Here is a 20,426-nt window from a genome sequence, read left to right as displayed (position 1 = left end):
CAGAAAGAAAATTCTGAAGACAGAAATGCAAATTATTCTACTGAAAAAGAAGAGAGGGAGTTATCTAAAGTGACCCATATGGCTACCCAAGGTATTCATCAAACAGCTTCAACTTTAAAAAAGATCTGCATAGAAGATGAAAGGAAGGGAAAGTAAAAAGGAGGGAACATGTAAGAGTGGCATGGTTCTGTAAGAAGAGTGTGGGGGGGGGCGGCCAGGTAGCACAGCAAGTAAAGAGCACCGGCCCCAGTGTCAGGATGACCTGGGGATCGAATACGGGCTCAGACACTTAGCACTCACCCAGAAACACCTGGCCGTGTAACTTTGAGCAAGTTACTTAACCCCAATTGCTTAAAAAAAAAAGAAGAAGAAGAGTGTCAGGGGCACTAAAGCTAAGAAAGCAATGAGGTTGGTGATGAATAGGAGGAACATAAAAAAGTGAGGGGGGCAAGAAAAAATAAAAGAAAGGTTGGACCCCTATGCCAGGTAGATGAGATGACAGAAGTCATATCTATCATCTCAACTTTTGTTTTAACTTTCAAGGAAAATGATTTTTTTAGCTAGGGAAGGATAGCACAAAAGTGATGCAGAGAGGGTAGAAACTAAAGATAAATGAGGAGTTGGTAAGATTGGACTACTGAATCACACAAACAAGGACATAGGCAGCCACAAAGGTTTTCAATGCTACTAAAGACATGCACATACATGGAAAATGGCATCTATGTGGATGGCAAGGGGAATAGCTTCCTTTTTTCCTTTGTCTTTATAATAGCCTCCTTTTTTTTCTTTTCCTTTTTTAAAAAAAATTTTGACACTGGGTCTCTATTTTTTCCAGGTTAGAAGTACAGAGTTAAATCATTGGTCTAGTCTCCCTTTGATCAGTAAAGGAATTTTCATCTGCTTCATTTTCCTGACTTGGGCCAGTTCACCCCAGTGGCCCTTCTTTCCAAATGACTGACCATACCAACACTGAACTTTGTATGGCTACCCAATTGACTTAGCCCACTGTAGCTCAAGAGATTCTTTAGCCTCTCCTTCCCCAGTAGCAGAGATTACAAACTTACACCACCACACCAGGTGGAGCCTCCTAACTGGTCTCCCTCTTCCAGTCTTTTTCTCTCTTTATTTTGTTCATTCAGGATACTGCCAAAACGATATTCCTGAAGCATGGTTCTAAGTAGGTCACTCCCTTGCTTAAAAAGCTGTAGCAGCCCCAATTGACTCTAAGTTAAAAAACAAACTTTTCTGTTTGATATTTAAAGTCCATCAAAATCTGTCAACCTTTCTGGGTTTGTTTCACATTATTCCCTACATGCATTCTACATTCCAACCAGATTGTTCTACTTCTGTTTCCCCAATACAACATTCCATCTCCCACCTATGCACCTTTGCACAGGCTGTCTCTCATGTCTGGAATGCTCTCCATCCTAACTTTTACCTCTTAGAATCCATTGCTCCTTTTAAGGTTCATTTTGGTGCCACCTCCTACATGAAACCTTTCCTAATTCCCCAAAGTAAGTGTTTCTTTACCCCTCAAATTACTTTGTGTGTATTTTGTATTTGCTCATCAATGTAGATATTGCATCCTCCCAGTAGAATATAATCTCCTAGAGGACAGGAACAATTTTGTTTTTGTCTTTGTATCACCAACCCCTATCCTGGTGCCTTGTATGTAGTAGGCATTAAGTAAAAGCTTTATGAATGAAGGAATGAACAGAGAGTTCCTAGCTTCCCTTAATGAGTTCCTGAATAAACTTTATCCTAGGCTACTGAAAGAACTCCCGGGATGGAGCCACTGTTAGTGACCTTTAAAAAATAATAGAGAGGAGAAGATTTTTGGGAAGATTCTGGTAAGAAAATTCCAACCTCTCTGGGTTTCCCCCACAAACAAGACTAAATCACACCTTGGGCAAACATAGAGTGGTAAAAATAAACAGAAGTTGGAGCAGAAGAGTGGTCTTCCTGAAACAATGGGAGAAGATCCCAAGAAAAATTATAGAAGGAGGTTTGATCCCTGTGAAGTGTAAACACCTCCAGGGCAGCTCCTCTGAAACTGCAAGCAGCAAGCCCTGGGGCTAGCTGGGCTGGGAGATAGCTTCAGTCCCAGCCATAGGAATTTTCACTTCCCAGACAGTGTGGGGATTTGGTGTTTGAGTGAGGGAAGATTGAGGGAACCTCTCCTGATAAGGGACACCAGGTCCAGCTGGCCCTGGGTGAGAAGGAACCAGCACGTAATATGTGAGTGCAGAAGCAGTGGTGTGGGGATACCACTGACTGTGGGCACTTACAGGAGGTTGGAGTTCTTGGTTTCAGTTCCAGCGTGAAAGGCGAAAACTGAAGGAGGCTCAGAGGCCAGAGGCATCATCCGCCAGATCCCAGAACTAGAGGTGGTTACAATAATAAGCTGCTACAAATTTAAAAAAAAAGTGACCAGGCAAAAGAGGAAGAACTGAATTGTAGAAAGTTACTATGGGAATAGAGAAGTCTGGGGTTGGTCTTCAGAGGAAGACACTAAAGCAAAAAAAAATGCCTCTCTTACCCCAAAGGATAATGTCAAATGGTCTCCTGCCCAAAAAAGAATTCGTAGTAGAACTTTAAAAAGACTTTAAAAATCAAATGAAAGAGATTGAGGAAAATTTTTAAAAGAGAACAAAGTAAAACAAGAAATTTATGAAAAGAAAGTCAGTCAACTGGAAAAAGGAGATCCAGAATCTTGAGGGAGAAAATGACTCCTTGAAAATTAGAATTGGGGAAAGGGAAGCCAGAAAAGTTATAAGAGACCAAGAAATAATAAAACAAAATATAAAGAATGAAAAAATAGAAGAAAATGTGAAAATAAGAAAAACAACTTCTCTGGAGAACAGATCAAGAAGAGAAAATATAGGAATAATCAGACTACCTCAAGAAACAAATCTTGATATAATAATGCAAGAAATAACTAGAGAAAATTGTAATGAAACTTTAGAACAAAAGGGGAAAGTAGAAATAGAAAAAAAAATCCACTGATCACCTGAAAGAGATCCTATGGGAAAATCTAGATGAATATCACAGTCAAATAGTATGAGCAACAAGAAAAAAAATTCAAATATGACAGAAACACAATTAGGATCACCTAAGACCTAGCAGTGGCTACACTAAAAGACTGCAGGTCTTGGAACACTATATATCAAAGAGCAAAAGAACTGGGGTTGTGGTCAAAAACATTACACCTAGCAAAGTTAAGCACAATCTGAAATGGAAAAAAAAAAGGATATTCAATGAATTGCCAGACTTTCATGTTTTTCTTGCAAAAAGTTCCCTGAACTTAATAGAAAATTTGACATCCAGGATCCAAGAGAAATATAAGTACATATCAAAGACTAATTACAAGGGACTGTTTACTTTTTATGTGAGGAAATGTAAAATCTAAGTATAAGACTGTTATTAGTAATTGGGTAGTTCAAAACTGTTTAGGAAAAGGAAGAAAAGAGTAGTTATACAAATGAGGTGTGAGAAGAAGAACTGACACAGGAATTAGATAGGGGATGAGGGCAGGTAGTTCTTGAACCTTACTCTCATTGGCAATGGGTTAAAGAGGGAATGATACATATATATTTAGAAGGGTATAAAAGTCTTCTAAATTCAGAAAGAAATAAAAAAGCTTAGGGGAGGGAGAGAGGATAAGGGAGGAATTTTTAGAGGGAAATTTAGGGTATAGAAGGATATCTTCATTAACAGGAATGGGATAAAGAAAGAATAATATATTTTTGGAAGGCTATCAACATCTTCTAAATTCAGATAGAAACAAGAGGGTAAGGGGAAAGGGTGGGGGGGAGGGATAAGAGAGGGATCTTTGGAGGGGGTAGGTTAAATACTAGGAGGGCAAGAGAGGTAGAAATAAAGTAGAGAAGTCAGGAGGGATAGGAAATAAGAGATACACATAAACATAAAATAAAGATAAGGAATAGAATTTATTAGGGAAAAAAAGCAGGCATAGTAATCATGATCTCAGACAAAGTTGAAGCTAAAATAGATTTAATCAAAAGACAAAAAACAAACTATGCTATACATCAGCCATATTAATCAACATTGCTTTAGACTATTTAAAATAGCTAGACAGTATAAGGTTGGAATATTGCTGTGGTATAGGAAATGAGTTGGTAGACTTGGTGAGTTGGTGGAAAAATATGGAAAGACATGGACTTATGAAGGAAGATGTTATCCACCCTCAGAGAAACAGAAGACACACAAGTATAGTGCTGTTTTATATAGATGCATATGAATGGTATGTTTACATATGAGGATGATTATAGATATCTATGTATGTGTGTATAAGTTCGTGTGTGTGTGTATGTGTGTGTGTGCTTAATTATAGCCCTCTTGTGGGGGGAGGAAAGGAGACAAAGGACAAAGTAAAAAGTGTACAGCAGAGAACAAAAGAAAACTTACAAGATAGCAAAGAAAAAATGGACAGCTCTGAACACAATTTATTATATAGACTTTCTTGAAATGGAAATTTATTGCTGTATATTTTTAATCCTTTCTTACATTCTGCTGTGCACATGGCAATGCTTTCTTTTTCTTTTCTTATTTTGCACTTAAGTTCAAAAAAATTGATAAGAAAGGAAAATAATGGAGAATAGAAGAAGTATCACAAGAGCTATCACAATGGTAAATGTTACTTTGCTTTTCAAAAAATAGAAAAAAAGAGAAAAGGTATAATTTTCTAACTATAGGCCAGTGAGCTTGACTTCATAGCCTGGCAAAATTCTAGGACTTATTATTGAAGTTATTATATATGAGCATTTAGAAAGAAAGCAGAAAATAGGACAAAAGTAGAAAATGTTCAAAGTTGGAAGAGATGTGGGAAGATAGTCATACTTATACACTGTTGATAGAGCTGTAAGTTGGACCAACTATTTTGGAAGACAATTTAATGTGAGAAAAGTTGTTGATCTGCTCATATTCTTTGACCCAGAGATCATATTACTGGAAACATACCTCAAGGGGATCAACAACATAGATGTTTTATATGTTGTTGTTGAGTTGTTTCAGTCATATCTAACTCTGTGACCCTATTTGGTGTTTTCTTGGAAAAGATAGTGGAATTGTTTGCTATTTCTTTCTCCAGCTCATTTTACAGATGAGGGAACTGAGGCAAAGTCAAGTGACTTGCCCAAGGTTACATAGCTATTAAATGTCTAAGACCAGATTAGAACTCATGAAGATGAGTTTTCCTGACTCCAGGCCTGGCACTTATCTACTGCACCACCTACCAGTCCCATTCTATATATGCCAACATATATTCATAGCAGCACATCAGCAAAAAAACTGGGAATAAAGTAAGGAGCTATTGAACAAATTATGGCTATAGGAGTATAATGGAGTATTATTTTATTGTAAAAAATGGCAAATATAAGGAGTCCAGAGAAAAATGACAAGATGTAGACTGAGGCAGGGTGAAGCAAGCAGCATTAAGACAACAACATGCACAATGAGTACAATGATGTAAATGAAAAGAAGGGACACAGGAAACAGAATGCTGATGATACCCAATCCTAACCCTGGAAAAGAGATGAAGCACCTTTGTCCTTTTGGGAGATAATGATCTCATGGTTCCGGTTACCTTAAGAGAAAACTGCAGCTTTAGCTTCAGTTCATTCTGAATGACCTCGTGCTGAATGAATTGCCGGACCTGGAGCACTTCAGGGCATTTTCTGATAGGTGCAGGTAGGTAAGCCAAGTGCATGTTCCTGATGGATAGACCCTTCCAAATTCGAGTTCCAAATGGGGGACCAGGAGTTTTCTTCTGTACAAACAAAACCACCACCAATAATAAAATAAAATAGCTTATTATGTAGAATGTTTTATAATTAAAAGTATTTTTGGATCCCTGACTGGTCTAGCATTTTCCCCAATACATTTTGGGGGTTTTTTTGAGACTGGATTTTCCTATCTCATCTCAGTTGGAAGTGGGCCTATACCATCTTTGATCAGCATGGAGTCTTTGACCTGCTCTGTGTCTAACCTTGCCTGGTTTGTGTTTCCTTAGGCAATCCTTTCTCTCCTTGGGACTTGCTATACTGGTACCAGACATAGTGTGGACACTCCATCGGCTTTGGTCTTAGTACATGTAGCTCAGAACTCTTGAGCTCAAGTGACCCACCAGCTCCAACCTCCCCAGAAGCAGAGGTAATAGATATAGGTCACCCTGACTGGCTTCCCTGATACATGTCACTAAGACTTTTATTTTGATCATTTGAAATCTAGATGCTTGAAGAATGGCAAAGCCAGGGGCACAAGGTGGTTTCCAGACAATGCTGTACCATGGAGAAGAGATCATTATCCAATATTCATTTAGGGCTAAAGAATTTTCCATTCTTCTCAGAATGGGTAGATTCTGTGGCAGTTCTTGTGTACAGTGCTTGGCATATAGTAGGTGCTTACTAAATGTTAATTGAATTTATTGTACTGGCAGCCCTGAGACATAGGTTTGTGGATACATAATATATCTGCTCCCATATCCATCCTGCTCTAGAAATTTCTTGAGAATCTGTGCCTCTTTGGAAGATTTGGACCTATTCTGGATTCCCCTAGAGCTATCCTTAAGTTTTAAATAGGTCTCCAGAGTATATTCAAATTCCTAAGCCTGGGATGGTCTCTGTCTTTTAGCAATCACTTAGAATACAAAAGGCCACCTTAATGTTGACCTACATTTGTGGGGTGTTCCTCTAATTAAGTTTATTTATGGTATATTTCTTTGCCTTTGCTTTAAAGTGCCTGGTGTGACTCATGGCATACCATCACAGCACTGATATGAGCCAACAATGGTCATTTGGGTCATTCCAATGCTTCTTTGTTTTAGAGTGCTCGTATATATTTAATAGAACCCTAGACTGAAAGCCAGGAGATGGGCATTCATTCTGGTCCTAGGTTTGCTGCTACTAACTAGCTGGGTGACCTTAGATAAGTCACTCAACTTTTTTGGCCCGCAATTTGGTCAATTATAAATTAAGAGACAAGATCCCCTCCAGTTCTAAATTTCTAACAGCTAAAAAATAATACCCTCAAAAGTGTTTCAGAGGAAGACAAATCGTTTCCACTTTATTCTCAAACATAGTTTATATATAGAATCTGTTGCTGTTCACTGGAAACATTGTATGCCTATGGGTGAAAGACTGAATAGAGACTTCTCTGCAATATCATGACGAAACAGGCCATTGTATTCAGGGGTGGCTCTTATATTTAGTATCCATCCTACCTACCAGATGCCTTTTCTTTCCTTCCCCAACAAATCTGGGGATCCATATTTTTGCTAGCCCAAGTAAGATAAATGACAAATGACAATAGGTTTACAGCTGGGGAAATCTAAGAGTCCAAACCCTTCCCTCCCACCTTGTTTTTCCCTCCTTTTAGATAAGGATGTGGAGGCACACAGAGGTTCAGTGACTTCCTTAGGGTTAAGTTAAGTTTTCTTAACTTAAGTAGAGTTAAATTTCTACATTGGGATTTGAAAGTAGTTCTTTCTAACTCTAGTCCCCTATCCACTTGCCATACTGTGGGATAAAGGGCACCCTTTTCTTTGATATTACTAACTCCCAAGGCTTGTCCTAGTGAGCTAGTGGGCTATTAATGGAGAGTCCTACCAATTTAAAAAGAAACTAGAGGCACTACTTGAAAAGTTCATTTTGAAAGCATTCAGAATGCTTCAGAAGTGGCGCCTTCTTTAGTTCAGTTTTCTCAAAGAAATAATGAGCATGTTTAGCTGGAATTTTCTTCTAATAAGTCAAGGAAATGATCCATTGTGATTAGTGTCAATGATTAAGCATTTAATTCAACTTCACTGCAAATTTATTGCTTTTCTTGATCCATGTTGGTTATAAGTTTTTTAGAACAAAGTGCTAAATAAGCTGGAAGAGGACTTAGAGATCATTTTAGTCCTGATGGGATGCTTGGGATCTATATTTGTAACATCAATTTGTAAAGCCAGTTTGTAAAATCACCCCCCTTCCCTCCCCCAGCTTCAAAGCATTAACTCTGCCCAGCAACAACTCATGAATTGTTTATCTCAGCTTGGAACAATAACAAGCTACACCTATCAATCTTTCACAAAAGTATCTATAAACATTCCAGCTTAGGCAACTATTATCTCCCTCTTGTATAGTGTCACCCTGTCCCCATACCCTATCTCTAGGTTAACTCCTTGGCTGCCTCAATGAATCCTTCAGGACCCTATCTCTGGGTTAACTCCTTAGCCTATTATCCACACACTGAATCTCCATTAGCCTTGGTTCCCAGATATCAATCTTGTCAAACATGACACTGATGGGTGGCAGACTGGACACTTCTCAGTCAGCCCTTAACTGCTAGCTGACTCAGAGATGTTTCAAGCCTAAAACCACACCTCCAGGTAGCCCCCCACCTTGGGCTTTTTCCCAGTGAATTATGGGCAATACACCTGTGCAGTTACATTAAAAATGCATGTCCCTTTAAACACACCCCACCTTAACTCCTCCCTAATCCCACCTTTAATCACCTAGTTAGCATAATTGGCAGGGGTTCTACAATGGATTACTCTACCCTGTTTCCCCGATAATAAGACCTATCCCGAAAATAAGCCTTCCCCAGTGATTTGCTTATTGAATAAAGGTACATTTTTTGGTTCACATTTACCTGTTTATTAAAATTGCTGTCAATGTTCATTAAAATAAGCCCTCCCCTGAAAATAAGCCCTCTGGTGTTTTTCTGTCCAAAAAAATATAATAAGACAGTGTCTTATTATCAGGGAAACATGGTATAAAAACCTTAATTCTACCCCTTTAAGGTTGCATGTTCCCTAAAGGACTCTTGCCCGCTGTATAGCCTAACAATAAACTTGCAGGTCCCCTAAGCCACCCTTGCCCACTGTAAAGCATACAATAAACTTTTACAACTCTGACTCCAAGTTTGCTTGGGCCTACTGAATTCTTTCCAGAATGAATTGCAGGCTTTCAGGTCTTAGATAAGATCAGAGTTCCTGCTGAATCTATTGTGAGCCATCCCTCATCAGTCCAACTTCTCATTTTAAATATTAGGAAAGTGAAAGCCCCTAAAAGATGAAGTGGTTTGTCTGAGGTCACACAGACAGCTTTGGGGCACAGCAAAGATGGGAATCCAAGTGTCCTGGGTCTCAGTTCAGGGTCCTTTCCACTATGCTAATTATATCCCCTGCCTCCTAATCAAACATGTTCCTTTATTACAGACAATCTAAGTAAAAACAAAACTTAAAATATATTAGTTACTCCAGGATGGCTCTTAGGGAAGATTTAAATATAGAAATACTCTGGACATAAGAAAATTCTACCCAGGACCCATATCCATGTTTCCTTCCCTCTAATATTTTGCTTTTGAAGGACCAGGGTAATACTTGAAGCTTTTCACTTAAAATGTTTTCTTTTATCTTTGGGAAAACTTTACAAGGGAAATTTGTTTGAAAATGAATAAAAGTCTATTTTCTTCCACTATAGTCACAAACCTTGATAGGTTATCTCCATATGATTCTAATGTGATGGCAAAGCTATTTATCACATACTGAGTTTTTCTAAAATAGTAAGTGAAAAGAAAAATAGAAGACATGAAAGGATTGAAACTGTGTGCTATAATGAAAGGCAAAAGAATCCTTGAGGGAGGAATTAAATATTATTTAGAAAGTGTTGATTCAAAAAAAAGGGGGGGGGAGGGCAGAAGATAGAGCACCAACTCTGGTCAGGAGAATCTGAGTTCAAATCTAGCCTTAGACACTTACTAGCTGTGTGACCCTGGGCAAGTCACTTAACCCTGACTGCCTCCACCAAAAAAAAAAGTGGTGATTCCATGTTGGAAATATTATTACCATATAGGTAATGTAAGATTATTCTGATTTAGGAAAACCATGACCACACCAACTGGAAGTAGGGCTACTCAGAATAGATATACTTATGGTATCTCAAAAGAGTAAAAGATAACAACATTGGTGTAATGTTAATAGGAGTTGTAGATCTTCCTCGATCATTAATAGGCCTCTCCTGGAGCCTAACTAGAGAAGCTTGATTAGGGGGGGCTTATTTTTCAGTAAGGCTCACACCTTTGTTACTTTGTAATTAGTCAGTGGGTCACCGGGTGTTGTGATGCCCTCTGGCTCTGAAGAAGGGTGTATATACTCTGAAGAGAGGTTTATATCTTTGGGGATCACTCATTGGAAGAGTATTTGTGTGATTTGGCCAGATAAGACTCTGGGTAGTTGTTGAGGAGCCCCCTGACTATAAAAACCCAGATGTTGGTACTTCTCTCTCTGGTACCTATGTATGTATAGCTTTGGTCAGACAGCTAGAAACCCTATCTGTTGATTTGTGTTATTTTTGTTGTATTTTTTCTGCTTGCAATTTGTATTTTCTCTGAAGTTCAGGGTGCTGACTTTTCCCCCTGAACTAAGTGAATGATGATATATAGATAGATAGATAGATAGATAGATAGATAGATAGATAGATAGATAGATAGATAGATAGATAGATAGATATAGATATAGATATAGATATAACTAAATAGATATGTACCTATCTATATCTATGTATATCTATGTATATGTCTATCTATCTATCTATATATATGTGTGTGTGTGTTCGTGTGTGTAATTAAAGGTTGTTGACCGTTTTAAAGTTGTTTTCCTTTAGAAAAGCAGACCAAAGAAACTGTGCTAGTAGCCATCCTGGATATGCTAGGATATTTGTTGTTACAGTTGGGAAAAGGAGATAGAGGTGATTTTAATTGGTCAGGGTGAGTTCCCCAATATGTTATTGTTTTAATTGGGGTGTGAGAAGCAGGGTGGTATGGTGGGAGTTGGTAGGAAGACTGGGTTCAAATTCTGCCACTATCCCATGTTGGCTGTAAAGGGTCAAGGTTTGAGGGGAACTGAGCTGCTAGAGTGTGGGGTGGGGGTAGGAGTGGAAAGAAGAGGCAGGGGACCACCAATGCTTCACACAGCTACTTTTCCATACAACTTTGTACCTCAACTGCAGGGAAAGTATTCCAGGGTCTTGACTGGAGATTTGTGGGAACAATAGTGTCTAATTCTTTCTTCATAATCCACGGAGATACTTCATAGAAAGGGCGAAGAACAGTGATGCTCAGAGCACCTAGGTCAAAGACAAGGTTCACAAGGATCATTTCCAAATCAAAATTCCTATGCAGAATTCAGTGGGGCATCCTTCTTTAGAGCCTCCCCATCTCTTTCCTTAGAACTGTGAGAAATCAACCATCCTTGCTAAAACAAAGTAATTCAGTATTCATTCAGAGCCTGTGTAAGCCTTGAGAGGAAAGAGGTAAGTATCAGAGGACAGACACAAAACCAACTGCTTTAATTAGCAGCCACAGCGAAATATCTTCTACAATTGCCTAATTTATTTTTGTCAGTGAGGGGTAGGGTGTGAGTGAAGCAGGCGGCTTTTAGGAACACTTTAATTCTAAATCTGGTTCTGCCATTAATTATGTGACCTCAGAGGAGTTGTTTGTTTCAGGTTTTAAAGAAAATTCTTTTTTATGCCATCTTCATTTCCAAGTAATAATAGCTAGTATTTTTTTTGGTGTTGTTAAGTTGTATTACATGTGACTGACTCTTTGTGTCTCCATTTGGGGTTTTCTTGGCAAAGATACTGGTGTGGTTTGCCATTTACTTCTCCAGTTCATTTTGCAGACGAGGAAACAGAGTTAACTGACTTGCCCAGTGTCACAAAGGCAATTAGTGCCTCAGGGTGGATTTGGACTCAGGAAGAAGAGTCTTCCTGACTTGCAGCCCTGTGATCTATCACAGAAGTGATATCACGTGAAGACACTAATCATTCTTGTCTCCATTTTCCAAGGCCTCAGCTCTTCCTAGCCATTAAGTACCTAGATACCAAGTCTCTTACGACTAAGACTTCATCCAGCATCAGCACCTCAGATATCAGGCTTGCTCAGTAGCCAAATTCATGTTCCATGTGAAGTGTATCTCCTAGGTGCCCATTGTACCCCCACCATTTTGGGATTAGACAAAGGAACCAATGCCAAGTTAGAGTTCAGTCTGATTCCCTGGGAAAGGTCAAGGTCCTGACAACTCACTGGCCACTTACCAGTTCAAATGTCCAATTTGATCTCTTTGTCGACTCAGACTCTTTTCCCTTGGTGTTTGATAGGAGCATCACAGGAGTCTGGAAGCTCCAGTCAACCCAGTGACAGACTTGAGCCTCTTCTTCCCTTAATCCTTATGACTCAGGGAAATCTCTGCTGAGGTGCTCATGAGGATTTTCTTTCCTGGTTTTCCTTGATTGTTCCCTTGAAGTCTCCTCTCGTGGATCATTATTCATGCCCTGCCCTGTGTATGGGTTGTCTTCAAAGCTCTATCACGAGTCCTCTTCTCTTTTCATTCTACATTCTTTTTTTTTATCAACTCATCAATTCTCATAGATCCAATTATCATGTGCATACAGATGACCCTGAAACTACTCCTGACTTTTTCTCTCTCTCCCCTCTCCTCTGCTCTCCCACTCCTCCTCCTCTCCTTTCCTTTTACTCTCCCTCCCCTTTCCCTCTCCCCCTCACTTCAAGTCACACATATTCTCAGCATCTGGGTCTGCATGACCTCTTCACTCGCCCTCACCCAATACTCAGTTATCAAGTCTTGTTAATACAACCACAATCAATCATCTAGCATTTATTAACTACTCTGCACCAGAAACTGTGATAAACACCTTTCTTCCTCCTCCTTCCACTCACACAATCACTGCCTTAATTCAGTCCTTCATTACCTCCTCACTGAACTTTTGTGATAATCTCCTCTGGTCTCCCAGCATTCAGACTACCGTGTTTCCCCGATAATAAGACCTATCCTGAAAATAAGCCCTCCCCTTACCGTGTAAGATTCCTCTAAAATAAGCCCTCCCCCGAAAATAAGCCCTATTGAGATTGCTACTGTAGTGAAGGTGATCCCCTGCGCTACGCGCTACATTACGGTACCCTCTGTATGCACCGTCCCCCCCCCCACCATGAAACACACGCCGCGCTCCGAGCTGCATCCAATCAGAGCTACAGCAGTGAGCGCGTCATCCTGTTCTTCCCCAGTGATTTTCTTATTGAATAAAGGTACATTTTTTTGTTCACATTTACCTGTTTATTAAAATTGCTGTCAATGTTCATTAAAATAAGCCCTCCCCTGAAAATAAGCCCTCTGGTGTTTTTCTGTCCAAAAAATTTAATAAGACAGTGTCTTATTATTGGGGAAACATGGTATCTTCTATCTATCCCATCCTTCACACTGCTGTCAAAATAACATCCCTAAGGCACAGATTTTATAATGTTCTTCCCTGTTCAAAAAAATATTACTTCTAGATGAAACCAAAACCCAGAAACCTGGAATTTAAAGTTTTCTGCTATCATGTGCCTCTCTTTCTATATTTCATGTAACTAACCTTGTTACACTCTGTGTTCTAAGCAAAATGGCCTATGACCTCTACCCTGAACATTCTATTCCATCTCCTATATCTATGAAAACATACAGGACATTCTCCATGGCCTTTAAAATCTTAATTTCCTTTAAGGCTCAACTCAGATGCCACCTACTATGGCAAGTCCTTCCTAATCCTACCTGTTCATTTCCTTTCCTCAAATCACCTTCTATTTATTTATCTGTTGGGATAAAGATTATTTCTTCCAAGTAGAATTTAATTTCTTTGTGGGTAAGAATAATTTCATTTTTGTGTTTGAATTCCTAGTTCCTGGTACCATACTTTGCACCTAATAGGTATGAATTCATGACTGCTGCTCTTTGGAAATTATTGATTAAGATGATAGACTATAGGGCTTGCAATTAGGAAGATTTCTTTGTGAGTTCAAATCTATTGTCAGACATTTATTAGTTGTGTGACCCTGGCAAGTCACTTAACCCTGTTTGACTAAGTTTCCTCATCTGTAAAATGAGTTGGAGAAGAAAATGGTAAACCACTCTAGTATCTTTGCCAATAAAACCCCAAATGGGGTTATGAAGTGTCAGATATGACTGTGATGACTGAACAACAACAATTTCCCATTCAGTGCAGAAATCTCAAGCTGCAGACCAGCATTGTCACAAAGGACTGGCTCTACAATCCTTCTAGCTCAACATTGTCTCTGACACCGGCACCCAAGGACAGATCATAGAAGGGCATTGTTTTTTAAAAAGGCCCCCAAACCAAATAATTTGGGGATTCAATCTCTGAAGTAAAGATATGAATAACATAGGGTAGGAATGGTTCTATAGATTTCCAAAGTGGGTGATACCATCTCCTGGGGGGTGCTATAATGATCTAGGGAGGTAGTTTTTTAAAAGACATATATTAAAAGCAACAACAACAAATACCAAAGGATTAAAGAGGGGAGGAGCCAAGATGGCAGCATAGAAGCAGGAAAACTCCATGAGCTCCCCCCATAACCACCTCAAATACCTATAAAATGTGGCTCAAACAAATTTTAGACCTACAGAACCCACAAAGTGACACAGAGAAACAAATCTCCTGCTGAAGGAAGTCTGGCAGGTAAATGGGAAGGGTTTATAGCAGTGAGCTGGGAGCTAAGCCCAGCCCCAAGTGAGCCTGCGGTTTTAGCCCCAGGGTGTCCCTGACCAGCAGTGGCTGGATGTTGGGAGAGTGGATCACCAGTAGCTGTGGCAGTTTCCAGAAATACCAACCCATGAGTGCCAAAGACAAAGTAAAAGGTCAGTGCAGAACTCTGTTGGAACTGGGGGGGACAGAGGCATGGTTCGGCCTTTGCCCCCAGAACAAGAAGTGGTGGAGATGTGGCAGCCATGTAGCCATCTCCATGTGGCTGCTTCAGAGCTCCCTGCCTGCAAATCATAGAGGGGACAAGTAACCATTCAGAGGGTAATTGCTTTTGCTTTATCCTACCAAGATCTGGATTGCTATCTTGGGTGGAGGTCCTGGGGTATGTGACCAGTGAGCCAGAGCTGGTGGGGGCTGTAGAGGCTTTGCCCTCCTCATAGCTCCGGCAGCTGAGAAAATCTCAGTGATTTGGGACAAAGCTCTCTCCTCTGGAAGCAGAATTCTACTGTGGCAAAGAGCTCAAAAGTCAAGTACCGTGTTTCCCCGATAATAAGACACTGTCTTATTAATTTTTTGGACAGAAAAACACCAGAGGGCTTATTTTCAGGGGAGGGCTTATTTTAATGAACATTGACAGCAATTTTAATAAACAGGTAAATGTGAACAAAAAAATGTACCTTTATTCAATAAGAAAATCACTGGGGAAGAACAGGATGACGCGCTCACTGCTGTAGCTCTGATTGGATGCAGCTCGGAGCGCGGCGTGTGTTTCATGGTGGGGGGGGGGACGGTGCATACAGAGGGTACCGTAATGTAGCGCGTAGCGCAGGGGATCACCTTCACTACAGTAGCAATCTCAATAGGGCTTATTTTCGGGGGAGGGCTTATTTTAGAGGAATCTTACACAGTAAGGGGAGGGCTTATTTTCGGGAGAGGTCTTATTATCGGGGAAACACGTTAATTGAGTGTCAACATGAGCAAACAAAGGAAGCAAAGCAAGCACAGCAATCCAACTTTAGATTCCTTTTTTTGGGGACAAAAAGGATCAAAGCATGGAATGGCAGGAAGACAATGAAGCCAGAACTCCTGCACCAAAAGCATCCAAGAAAAATATGAATTGGTTACAGGCCATGGAGGAGCTCAAGAAGGATTTTGAGAATCAAGTAAGAGAAGTGGAGGAAAAATTGGGAAGAGAAATGAGAATGATGCAAGAAAATCATGAAAAGCGAGTCAACAACCTGACTTAAAAAATAGATTAACTCAAATGGCAAAAGAGTCCCCAAAAGCCAATGAGGAGAAGAATGCCTTAAAAAGCCAAATTTGCCAGAAGGAAAAAGAATTTCAAAAGCTCACTGAAGAGAATAATTCCTTCAAAACTAGATTGGAGTGAATGGAACCTAATGACTTTATGAGAAATCAAGATATTATTAAATAAATCCAAAAGAATGAAAAAATAGAAGGCAATGTGAAATATCTCATTGGAAAAACCACTGACCTGGAAAATAGATCCAGGAGAGATAATTTAAAAATTATTAGACTACCTGAAAGCCATGATCAAAAAAAGAACCTAGAAATCATCCTTCAAGAAATTCTCAAGGGAAAATTGCCCTGATGTTTTAGAACCAGAGGGCAAAATAGAGGTTGAAAGAATTCATCTCTTGGAAAAGATCCCAAAAAGAAAACTCCTAGGAATATTATATCCAGGTTGCAGAGTTCCCAGATCAAGGAGAAAATATTACAAGAAGCTAAGAAGAAACAATTTGAATTTTGTGGAAACACAATCAGAATAATACAGGATCCAGCAGCTTCTACATTAAGGAATCAAAGGGCTTGGAATATGATATTCCAGAGGTCAAAGGAGCTGGGATTAAAACCAAGAATAACCTACCCAGCAAAATTGAGTATCACGTTTCAGGGGAAAATATAGTCATTCAATGGAAGAGAGGACTTTCAAGCATTCTTGATGAAAAAATCAGAGTTGAATAGAAAATTTGACATTCAAATACAAGAAGCAAGAGAAGAATGAGAAGGTAAACAGGGAAAAGAAATCATAAGAAACTTACCAAAATTGAGCTATTTACATGCCTACATGGAAAAATGATAATTGTAACCTATGAAATTTTTTTCAGTATGTGGATAGTTGAAGGGAATATAAATGTGTGTATATATATATATATTTATCAATGTATGCATACATATATATGTCTATAGGAGGGTATATGTGAGTATGAATACCTATGTGAGTGTGTATATATGTGTACAGGTATACATAGAGGGCACAGGATCAATTGAATAGGAAGGGATGATATTTAAAAGGTGAAATTGAGAGGTGAGAGAGGAATGTAATGAAAGGAGATGGGGAGAGACAGAATGATGTGAATTATCTCATATAGAAGAAGCAAGGGATAACTGTTACAATAGAGGGGAAGAACAGGAAGGCAAAAGGGAATGGGTCAACCCTACTCATTGAATTTGGCATAGGGAGGGAATGGCATACACACTAAATTGGGCATCTTGCCTACAAGAGAGTAGGGAGGAAGGGGATGGGAGTGGGGATAATGGAGGGGAGGGCAGATGGGGGGGGTGGGTAGTTAGAAGCACACACTTTTGAAAAGGGACAGGGTCAAAGTAGAGAATAGAACAAGTTGGGGGTGGGATAGGAGGGAAGGAAATATAGTCAGTCTTTCACAATATATCCACTATGGAAATGTTTTGCATAACTACACATGTACAACTTATATTGAATTGCTTATCTTCCCAGTAAGAGTGGGTAATGAGGGAGGAAGGGAAAGAATCTGGAATTAAGTTTTAAGATCAAATGTTTAAAAATATATTATTATTATAATTTTACATGCAACTGGGAAATAAGATATACAGGCACTGGGCTATGGAGATACATCTTGCCATACTGGAAAGCCATAGGGGGGATAGGAAGGATATAGAAGAGAGCAGATTGGGGGAGGGGGTATACAGTAGGATTGCTGTTTTGGGGTGGTGGGTAGTTTTGACAGGGAGAAAATTTGTAACTCTAAATCTTGTGGAAATGAATGATGTAAACTAAAAATAAACATGAAATTAATTTTAATAAAAGGATTAAAGAAAGTAGATTGCCAGGGGGTGCTGAATAATTTTTTTAAGGGAGTGGTAGGTCAAATAAGTTTGGGAACCTCTCGTTGCTTTATTTTGGAATTGGGAAAAATGGCAGTGATTACTGAATTGTTGCAGTCCATGGCTGAGCTTATAATTAGTACATTAAAATCTTTTCCCAGGTAGATTATACTCTGTTACTTCCTGTTAGTCATCAGCATGAGCCCTGATGGCTGCACAATATTTCATTTATTTTCTGAGTTTGAAAAATCCATAAACCATTTTGTGTTCTCATTTCTCTTGTTATATTGTAAATTGAACTTAAATATTGCAATGGTTAAAAAATATTTTTCATTTATGAAAAATTTCATCAAAATATTTTCTTGGAAATTTTCTTTATTTGTAAACATTACTTATCTTTTAATCATGTATTATAAAGAAAGAAATACAAAAAGCATTTTTTTTTCATTTTTAATTTCTTTTACTCTGCTTATACTACAGTCACATAGGAATTCGCAGAATTTATTCTACAATGGAAAGTTTCTGTAAGACCCTGTGCCAGCACAATTGTCAAACCCTTATTCCAGGTTTACAGAAATTGTTAATTGCTTAATTTTATAATTTTGGACAGTGTATACTGACTCAAACTCCCAAAACTTCATATAACCCAGAAAAATTCCCAATTTCTCTTCCTTCTGGCTCTGTTTCTAAGTCTGGGAGGGACAGGGAAAACTGAGGTACGGTTTTCTTACATTACATGACTTATCAATGATAGAGATAGAACCAGAATCAAGTATGACTCTTTTTAAGGTACAGAGGCAAAAAGATGAGAGCAGGGATCATCTGAGGAGTTCAGATTGTTGAGAACATAGAATGTGCAAAGGGCTGTGATATAAAATAAGTCAGAAAAGGGCAGGGTGGTGCTGGCCTGTGTGGAGGGTCTTAACTGCCAAGCTAAGAGATTCGTATTTAATCCTAGACAGTCAGCTCCCATTGATGGTTTTGGAGCAGCAGAACAACATGATCAGACTTGTGAATGAGGCAGCTTTGTTAAGGGTGAATTAGAGATGGAGAAAGATGAGTTAGGAGGCTATTACAATAACCCTAGCAAGATACACAGATATATGCACTATAAAATACATTCCCCCAAAGATTCATGCACAGATATAGAGATACAAACATATACTAGCTAGGCAACTAGGTGGCATAGAGGATAGAGTGTTGGACTTGGAGTCAGGACAACCTGAATTCAAATCCTACTCTCAGATGCTTACTAGCTGTGTGACCCTAGGCGAGCCATTCAACCTCTATTTGCCTCAGTTTCCTCGACTGAAAAATGGGGACAGTAATAGCACTAACAGAGCTAAGCAATATCAAATAACAATATCAACAAGGCAAAAGTAGCAGCATGTGTATGGTACATTTAGAAATTTGGTGTTTTTTTTTTTTAGGGCCATGATTTGAATATTGTTGTGAGAATCAAATAAGATAATATATTATTATATGGTGCTATTATTATTATATACTTATCATATATTTACATAATTACATATTTATCATTACATATTTACATAATTACAGGTTATTATATGTAAAAGGACATGTTTGTCCTTTATTCTTTTTGGGAACTCCATCTCACAGAAGCATATGAAGAGTTCAGGAGTCTTCAGTGTTTCTCCTTTGATAGGAGGTCAGGGAACACACAGTAGGACAAGACATGGACTTGTGTCTGAGCAGCAAAACTGGTAAGGGAGACAAGAAAAAAATGGCAGCCAGGAATTGGCCTTGTGGTCCATCTGCTGGACATGTTGATATTCAACGTTCACCTGCTTATTATGCCAAGAAGCAAAAATTGTCTCTACATTACCCCCTTCATTTTGATGTTGTTTGTGCTGGAGGAAATAAGAATGTTCTCTCTGGGGCCACCCTGGCACTGTGCCATGAATGGTTTTAGACTGCCATGACAACGTGGGGAAGTGAAAAACACCAAATACTGCTGCACATATTCATCTAATACACTGTTGTGAATGATGGTAAATGTCATTCTCTGTGTTGGGGGTGGCAGGATAAGCCCAGTGTGGTTAGTAAAACAGAGAAAACCTCCTTAAGATGCATGTGCATGGAAGTGGTGAGCTTGGAAAATGAGAATTCAGAGTTTTCCCTCGCTTACTTTAATTACTTGTTATTATTCCTGCTTTGTTTTAAGTAAATGATCTTTGCTTTACCTTATGCTGGCTTGGTGTAATAAGAATGTAAATTTTAAAGATCTTCCCTGCCCCTAGGCTGATGTGCACCTGAAGCCTGGGGTGGGGGAGGCTTGTTTTTCAGTAGATACTCCTGGATTGGCCAGTGAGTCCATGAGGTTGTTACATTCTTTGAGCCAGGAGAAGGCTATATAAGCCCTGATGTGTAGCTTTGTTTTGGGACTCGCTTTGAGAAGTGTTCTGTGATTTGATCTGAATTCTGGGAAGCCGTTGTTGAGAGTCCCCCGGCTTTGAAAAACCCAGAATGTGGAAACCCAGATGTTGACTGGGTATGGATGTAATGGTTGGACAGTTTGGAAATCTGTCTACTTGATGTTTCTGTCTTGATAATTATGCCTGTATACTTTGAGGTTCAGGGTGCTGACCTTTTCTCCTGAACAAGGTAAACGATATATGTCTGACTGATTAAAGTAAGCTTGTTAACCCATTTTGAGTTGCTTTCCTTTAACAAAGCAGATCCAAGAACCTGTATTGGCGGCAAACCCTGAGGACGCCCGGGGTGCTTGCTGCTACA

The 20,426-nt window shown here is 39.2% G+C and overlaps 1 protein-coding gene across 1 annotated transcript in view; it reads right to left on the bottom strand.

The window, feature by feature from the left end:
* The window catches only part of SPAG17 (sperm associated antigen 17), a 266,279-nt gene that overhangs the window by 38,760 nt on the left and 207,093 nt on the right, over positions 1-20,426 (bottom strand). The window contains exons 34-35 of the mRNA XM_069089276.1: positions 11,002-11,129; positions 5,606-5,788 (exon numbers count right to left, since the gene is read on the bottom strand). Of these exons, the coding sequence (XP_068945377.1) occupies positions 5,606-5,788; positions 11,002-11,129 (311 nt within the window). The remainder of the gene's footprint in view (positions 1-5,605; positions 5,789-11,001; positions 11,130-20,426) is intronic.

The sequence above is a fragment of the Petaurus breviceps genome, unplaced genomic scaffold, assembly GCF_028583685.1.
Source record: "Petaurus breviceps papuanus isolate PSGF00001 unplaced genomic scaffold, PetGlider_PUasm1.0 186, whole genome shotgun sequence".
Classification (NCBI taxonomy): Eukaryota; Metazoa; Chordata; class Mammalia; order Diprotodontia; family Petauridae; genus Petaurus; species Petaurus breviceps.
This window is presented reverse-complemented; position numbering and strand designations above follow the sequence as displayed.